This window comes from Sinocyclocheilus anshuiensis, unplaced genomic scaffold, assembly GCF_001515605.1.
Source record: "Sinocyclocheilus anshuiensis isolate Anshui unplaced genomic scaffold, SAMN03320099.WGS_v1.1 scaffold1050, whole genome shotgun sequence".
Lineage (NCBI taxonomy): Eukaryota > Metazoa > Chordata > Actinopteri > Cypriniformes > Cyprinidae > Sinocyclocheilus > Sinocyclocheilus anshuiensis.
The window spans coordinates 75,533-84,035 of NW_015536519.1; the positions used below are offsets into that span (position 1 = coordinate 75,533).

Genomic DNA, 8,503 nt, shown 5'->3' on the forward strand with positions numbered 1-8,503 from the left:
ACAGCGGTTAATGAACTGGAAATCTCGCATTGACAGAAAATGGCTTTCTTCTGTGTTTAAAAATAAGGTGGATAGGAGTATAAATCTGTCAATATATCTGTGAAACACAGTACAAACCTTTTTTCTACAGAGATTTTCACATTTCAAGAAGAAGCGGCTGAAAAAAATTTGTCAATAGTTTCTCGTACTCTAGTGCATACATGTGTCTATTTTCAGTATAAATGTTATAGAAGTTTTTTTTTTTTTTTATGTGGCATTGGTTTACTGTAAATTAGTCTATATATTTGTGATTTTTCCAAAGGAAGTCGACCAGTTCAAGAAGTGAAAACTGGAATGAGATCATTCAAACTGGCCACTTGTTTTTTTTTTTTTTTCAAACTGTGAATGTATAATTATGTATACTTTATTTATTAAAATGCAATATTATAATAGATGGATGATTTATTTTGCTTCAAATGGTTTCTTTAGCTTTAGCTTGGTACCTATAACATCCAAAATTAATGTTTAGTGCTTTTCTGTAATTAGTGTTTATCTTTATTTGCCTAAACACTCAGACACTTTGGTAGGATTTGCATGTCCAAATCATGAACTCATCTTCTGAAAAAACACTCATATATATGCAAAATGTTGTTTTTCATGGAAAACAGGAGGATTTACAGAGAAGTACAAATGTTTAAAGGCGATTTCACATATTTTATAATTTCTCTCACACTGGTCAAAGGCTTTTAAAAGGTTTCTGTCAATTCTTACAACAACATTTCTACAACATTAAGATACAAACTCTGAGAGTCTGTTAAAATGTCTCATCTCAGCCCATTCCAGTGAACCAACTTTAGTGACACTCTTTCCCTGCCACAAGGAAAGTTAACATATAATTAAATAATTTAAACTGCATGGGAATTATAGATGAGAATAACATGGGTATTTGTATTTCTCGTTGTCCTTTCTTGAATATCGCAATCAAGTGAAAGGCTGTCCAGTCATCGACAGTCCGCTACAAGGCTAATACAGCCATTGACGATAACCATTTTCATTTCACTGCACCCACACCGAAACCGAGACAAACCCATGGTGGAGGCTGGATCTGATGTATCTACAAATCATTAGAGAAGTGATCGTCATTAAACAGGATAGACTGCTGCTTTGAACAAATCAATGGAGCCAAGGTTTTCATTGGAAACTCCTTGGAAAACAACGGCAACAACAATCCCATGTGAGAAATTTACTCACTTAACCGTTATAAGGTTTACTGATGGTGGTAATCCAAACATAACTATTTGATGAGGTGGCAGTTTAGTAGGAATTCGTACAATTTTATTTTTAGGAAAAAACTAAGCAAGAAGGTCTACCCTAATCATAATTGTCTGTGGGACTTGCAGTAAGCAGACTGAAATCATACAAATGAGATTATGCTATTTCTTTACGAATTAGCCGCCAATTCTGTTATTAGTTATCTGTTAGTTACTGAAGCTTGAGTGTTATAATTAACAATCAATGTAAAAGGAGACAATTAATGTGATTTTTGTTTCTCTAAATTTGCATTCAGCACTGTACTACAAAAAATATAGGCTAAGTTTAAGTTTACTCAAGTTTTAAATTTTTTTAAATTATTTTCTAAGATTTGATCCTACCAATACACTCTCCTCAAGAAGCCACTGTGTCGCTTCATTTCATGCTTCCTTAATTATATGTGAAATTATTGGTGTTTTCCATCATCCGCTTTTGGTTTTCACTTTCAAGCAAACGTCTGTCATGGTATGGGGGTGCAGCACAGCAAACAGCATGGGTGACTGGCATATGTGCGAAGGTACTATTGAAATGGGATTGTACAGAGACATATACTGCAATCAAGATGATGTCGGGAAGTCCATGGTTACTAGATCAAGACAATGCCAGCTCTCATTCTGCATGTGCTACAACAGCGTGGTTTCGTAGAGACAGAGTGAATGTGTTAGACTGGCCTACCTGCAGTCCAGATCTGACTCTTATTGAAAATGCATGACCAGTCATGAAAAGGAGAACCAGACGACGATCACGGACTGCTGAGCATCTGAAGTCTTTTATCAAACGAGACTGGACAAAAATTTTGCTTGCAAAACTTTAACAGTTAGTATCCTCAATTCCCAAACAATGAAACTGTCAGGAACACTCATGCAATACATGTAGACATAGACATGACATGAACATTCACAATACCGGATGCTGGAGCACACACAGGGAACACTATTTATACACACAGGAGGAGGGGATGATGAGACACACCTGGGAGCAATGAAACATCATGGGAAACACCTGGGACAAATTAAACATGGGAAAGGAAGGCACATGAGGAGCAAAACAACCACAAAACACGGAACAGAGTCTGACATAACGCCCCCCTCCGGAAGGCGTGTCCTCACGCCATATAGTATCCAATGCGGCGACGCGAGCGGCAATTTCCATCGCCGCGGGGGGCGGGAAAACCAGGAAACAAAAAACTTTCAAAAACACGGAAATTAAACACGGGGAAGGGAAAGTGCCGCTTACTTTCAGTTTTAGTCCGGTATTCTGTCAGGGGTGCACTGCTGAGCGGACTGAGGAGCAAGGAACGAAGAGAGACGAGGAGTACATCAATCCAAATGGGTTTAATTAATACAAAGGAACACTCACGCAATACATGTAGACATAGACATGACATGAAAATTCACAATACCGGACGCTGGAGCACACACAGGGAACACTATTTATACACACAGGAGGAGGGGATGACGAGACACACCTGGGAGCAATGAAACATCATGGGAAACACCTGGGACAAATTAAACATGGGAAAGGAAGGCACATGAGGAGCAAAACAACCACAAAACACGGAACAGAGTCTGACAGAAACATTGTAATTAAAAGGAAAGTTGATGTTACACAGTGTTAAATGTGCCTCTGTCCCAACCTTTTTGGAGTGTGTTAGCCATCAAAATCTTTTTTTTTTTTTCATATATACAAAATATATTTATGTTGGTCAGTGAAAACTTTGGAAATGTTTTTTTATTTTTTTTTATTTTGCCAATTAAATAAAAGTTAAAAGGTATTAACAAATCACAGATTCTTGATTTTATTGCATTTTAAAAAATGTCCCAACATCTCTGGAATTGGGGTTGTAAATGAAAGATGATAAACAAGTTGATCAAGAGTTTTCCCATCATCATCATCTTCATCCTCTCTTTCCTACAGCACATTGAGCTGTAAATAAAACAGTTCATTACGTTATAAAGATGTAATTTCCCAGTTAATTTGTAATACATACATATTCATCATAATATCTTTACTTTAAAATCAACATCTTTTCAGTTTGCCAGTGTTTACTTTTATGAACACACTCACCTGATGCATCTTCCTTCCACATCACTTCCTGTTGAGCAGCTGGCAGTTGAGACCATTGCAGCGTCACATCAGAATTTCCTTGTTTTGCCAGAGCAGACTGAAGCTGAAATGAGCAGATCTCTTAAAACCGCTATCAGTGTGATATGATTTCAGATTTCTGTTTCCCTCTCTCACCTGTGACAGGAGCTGGACTCTCATTTCAGGTTCAGACAGACTCAAACTGGACTTCAGTTTCATCTTCACATAGGTTTTCTTCAGTACAGGACCTAAAAGAGTGACACATGACAGTGAGTGAACATACATAGACAGAAGGGAAAAGAAAACGCTAAATACAAAATAATAAAATGCAACTGATCATATAATCATGCATTTTTAGGATACCCAATTACATAATCGTATCATTGCATCTTTTGATCTTGACAACAATCCACAGCATTTTGGTGCAAATGCATGACACTTAATGTTAAACAGATGTAACATGAATAGGTTGTGTACACAAAGTGAAACAAATATGACCCAGATGACATTAAATACAGGTTCACTTGCAGTAAGGATGAATAAGGTTTAGTATCAAACACAAATTAATGCTTTTTATGTAGTGAAGTATTGACAGTTGAGAGCATAAAACCTTAGAAATGTTACATAAAAAAAAAACAATAAATCAATTACATCCCTGCATCTTGAATGAAGATCAGCTGATTTGCAAATGATTTGACTATGGTACATTTTTTAAATATCAACAAAAAACTTCCTTCAGATACTTTTTACTGCCAGACCTGTTGAATCAAGAAACCACTTAAATAGAACCTGTCTGACAAAGTGAAGCATGCTTAAAGAGCAACACATCATGCCTCGATCTAAAGAAATTCAAGAACAGATGAGAAACAAAATAGTTGACGTATCAGTCTGGAAAGGGTTATAAAGCCATTTTTAAGGCTTTGGGACTCCAGCAAACCACAATCAGAGCCATTAACCACAAATGGAGAAAACTTGGAACAGTGGTGAACCTTCCCAGGAGTGGGCGGCCTACCAAAATTACTCCAAGAGTGCAACGACGACTCATCCAAGAGGTCATAAAAGAACCCAGAACAACATCTACAGAACTGCAGGCCTTGCCTCAATTAAGGTCAGTGTTCATGATTCAACAATAAGAAAGAGACAGGGCAAAAACGGCATCCATGGGAGAGTTCCAAGGCAAAAGCCACTACTGACCAAAAAGAACACAAAGGCTCGTCTCTCATTTGCCAAAAAATATCTTGATTATCCCCAAGACTTTTGGGCAAATATTCTGTGGACTGATGCGACAAAAGTTGAACTTTTTGGAAGGTGCGTGTCCCGTTACATCTGGCGTAAAACCAACACAGCATTTCATTAAAGAGCATCATACCAACAGTCAAATATGGTGGTGGTAGTGTGATGGTCTAGGGCTGTTTTGCACCTTCAGGACCTGGACGACTTGCCATAACTGATGGAACCATGAATTATGCTCTCTATCAGAAAATCCTGAAGGAGAATGTCCAGTCATCAGTTTGTGACCTCAAGCTCAAGCGCACTTGGGTTATGCAGCAGGACAATGATCCCAAACACACCAGCAAGTCCACCTCTGAATGGCTCAAGAAAAACAAAATTAAGGTTTTGGAGTGGTCAAGTCAAAGTCCGGACTTAAATCTGATTGAGATGCTGTGGCATGACCTTAAACAGTCCATTCATGCTTGAAAACCCTCCAATGTGGCTGAATTAAAACAATTCTGCAAAGAAGAGTGGGCCAAAATTCCTCCACAGCGATGTGAAGCACTCATTGGCAGTTATCGCAAACACTTGATTGCAGTTGTTGCTGCAAAGAGTGGCACAACCAGTTATTAGATTTAGGGGGCAATTACTTTTTCACATAGTGCCAGGCACGTTTGGAAAGATTTTTTTTTTCCCTTAACAAATTAAATAATTATTTCAAAATAATAAAAAAATAAAATGATTTACTCTGGTTATCTTTGTGTAATATAAAAATTTGATTGATCTGAATCATTCAAGTGTGACAAATATGCAAAAAAAAAAAAAAAAAACAGGAATGGGGCAAAAACTTTTTCACACCACTGTATGTGTATCAGCTGTAATGCACTTATCAAAATAACAAAAACAGTCAAATGTCAAAATTTTGGTTTAATGACAAAATGTATTAAGTATTATTTAACTTACAGTCTGCATAGGAGCATAAAATTTTTTTCTCATACTCAATATTAATAAATATTTAATGCCAAGGAACTTTGTATTTATTCACTTACAAATGTGCTTATGCACTTTTCACAAAATCTATAATTTTCTGTTAATATTTTCATGTGGTAAAACACCCACAGATATAGCAGTAAAAAATCTGGCTCATGTTTGCATTTTCTTCTGTCACTGGTCATAATTATAACCATGAAATCAGGATTAGGTATAAAATAATGTCATGCACGTGAAAATGGGTTGAGAATTAAACAAATATTTGTAATCTGGCTCAGATTCAGACAGGAGTCATGTGTTTGGGGTGTTCTTCTGCTGATTAAGTGAGAATACAAGGCTTCTTCACATTGCGAATGGTTCTCAAAAGCAAAAATGCATAATCTTGAAAAATTGTGCTCAAGCAAAACAGACACTGTTTTTGGAATCAACAGCCCAAAATTTGTAAAATCCCGTTTTGGATTTAATTAATTTATAGCTTGATTTTCCATGTTTGATCATACCTTCTCCATAGACCTCCACCTCACACAGAGTAAGATACTTTGTATCTCCAGGAATGAACAGATTCACGTATCGACCCTCCATACCATTACATGTGTAGGTGGAGGAAACACCAGCTGGAATGCTAGAAATCACAGCGCATCTAAAGAGAGACGGAGGAAAACATCATTTAGATTTATAGTCTTTCTTCATATGTGATTTCAGGGATTATTTATGGATATTAAGCCACTGAAAGAGGGTCTCACATGGGATTGTTGTTGCCATTGTTCTCCAAAGAGTTTCCGATGCGAATCTCTGCTACGTTTATTCGTTCTGGACAGCAGTCTAGTCTGTTTGTGATGACAACTCTACTTACTCTGTAAATATAACATAGATCCACTCTCCACCATGGGTTAGTCTGAGCAGTGGTTGAGGAACACAATGACCATGATTTTGTGAAACCTGGACTGAAGTCAATGGCCTGTTCAGCAGACCAGAGGCCATAGGTTGACGACTGTATGGCGGTTCTTCCTGTTGCCAAATTATCTGTAAGATGTCATATAGTGTCAAGAAATGGTTTTGGTCAGCATATTTTATATTTGTGACCCTGGACCACAACACCAGTCTTAAGTCGCTGGGGTATATTTTTAGCAATAGCCAAAAATATATTGTATGGGTCAAAATTATTGATCATCAGGACATTAAGTAAAGATCATGTTACATGAAGATATTTTTTAAATGTCCTTCTGTAAATATTTCAAAACTTAATTTTTGATTGTTTGCACCTTCAGATTCCGGATTTTTAAATAGTCGGCCAAATGTTGTCCTATCCTAACAAACCATACATCAATGGAAAGCTTATTTATTCAGCTTTCAGATTATGCATACATCTCAATTTCGAAAAATTGACCCTTATGACTGATTTTGTGGTCCAGGGTCACATTTGAAAGTATTTCATGAGGTTTACTTATCTATACTGCATTCCTATCAGATCTGTCAGTCGAGTCTTGACAAAGTCCATTTCAAGGAATATCTTTCACTCGCGAATGGTGAAATTGAAAAAATCCCTGAATGTGGATCCCTGCCACATTCGCACTTAACATTTCAAATCAGCAACAAAATCCAACATGAACTGTCCCATAAATGTTGTTAAAACACAGAAAAAGAAAAAAAGAAAAACTTCAGGTAGTAAGATTTTTTTTTTTTTTTTTGCAGTCCAAAGCGCACGATTCAGGACTGACTGTTTCTGTATGGCAGCCAGTTTATAACCAGTCACGTGATGACTTTGCCCATTGGCGATTGGCTCTTTTATTTAGAAGGCGGGACTTACAGTGCCTTGCGAAAATTTTCATACCCCTTCATTTTTTTCACATTTTGTTAAGTTGCTGCCTTATGCTAAACTGCTTTAAATTACTTTTTTCCACATCAATCTACACTCCATACACCATAATTGTAAAGGAGGAAGTAAAACAGGTTTTTAACATCTTTGCAAATTTATTAAAAATAAAAAACTTAAATGATTCCATTGCATAAGTATTCATATATTTTTTTATCTGCGACAGTTGAAATTTAGCTCAGGAGCATTCATAGTGCTTGTAGATGTTACTACACTTCGAGTGAAGTTAACCTGTGGCAAATTCAGTTGAATTGGTATGATTTGGAAAGGCACACACATCTTAATAAAAAAATCTAACAGCTGATAATGCATATCAGAGCAAAAACCAAGCCCTGAGGGGCAGCAACATAACAAAATGTGAAAAAATGAATTGTATTCTGCCAAATTAGGCATTGCGCTTTCTCCATTCATATTAATATGTGAGCACCATATGGGTATATTTCTGAAGTCTATGGACATCGATGATAACTAGACTTATAACTATATTAAAAACCATGTTCATGAAATGAGAATAGCTTAAAGGGGTCATCGGATGCCCATTTTCCACAGTTTGATATGATTCGTTAGGGTCTTAATGAAAAGTCTATAACTGTAAAGGAGGAAGTAAAACAGGTTTTTAACATCTTTGCAAATTTATTAAAAATAAAAAACTTAAATGATTCCATTGCATAAGTATTCATATATTTTTTTATCTGCGACAGTTGAAATTTAGCTCAGGAGCATTCATAGTGCTTGTAGATGTTACTACACTTCGAGTGAAGTTAACCTGTGGCAAATTCAGTTGAATTGGTATGATTTGGAAAGGCACACACATCTTAATAAAAAAATCTAACAGCTGATAATGCATATCAGAGCAAAAACCAAGCCCTGAGGTTAGGGTCTTAATGAAAAGTCTATAACATACGTTGGTTAAAATTTGTAAATGGTAGTGTAAAACAACACTCTTTTTACCCTGTCAAAAACAGCTCTGTCTACAGCAAGCCGTTTTGTTGCATGTTCCTTTAAATGCAAATGAGCTCTGCTCACCCCGCCCCTCTCTTCCGAGCTGCTTTC

General features: G+C 36.6%; 1 protein-coding gene across 1 annotated transcript in view; it reads right to left on the reverse strand.

Annotated features, from left to right (window-relative positions):
* Positions 1 to 3,130: 3,130 nt before the first annotated feature.
* The window catches only part of LOC107693336 (pentraxin fusion protein-like), a 10,760-nt gene continuing 5,387 nt past the window's right edge, over positions 3,131 to 8,503 (reverse strand). Inside the window, exons 5-9 of the mRNA XM_016492673.1 lie at positions 6,321 to 6,600; positions 6,078 to 6,217; positions 3,532 to 3,623; positions 3,358 to 3,460; positions 3,131 to 3,216 (exon numbers count right to left, since the gene is read on the reverse strand). Of these exons, the coding sequence (XP_016348159.1) occupies positions 3,188 to 3,216; positions 3,358 to 3,460; positions 3,532 to 3,623; positions 6,078 to 6,217; positions 6,321 to 6,600 (644 nt within the window). The 3' untranslated portion in view covers positions 3,131 to 3,187. The remainder of the gene's footprint in view (positions 3,217 to 3,357; positions 3,461 to 3,531; positions 3,624 to 6,077; positions 6,218 to 6,320; positions 6,601 to 8,503) is intronic.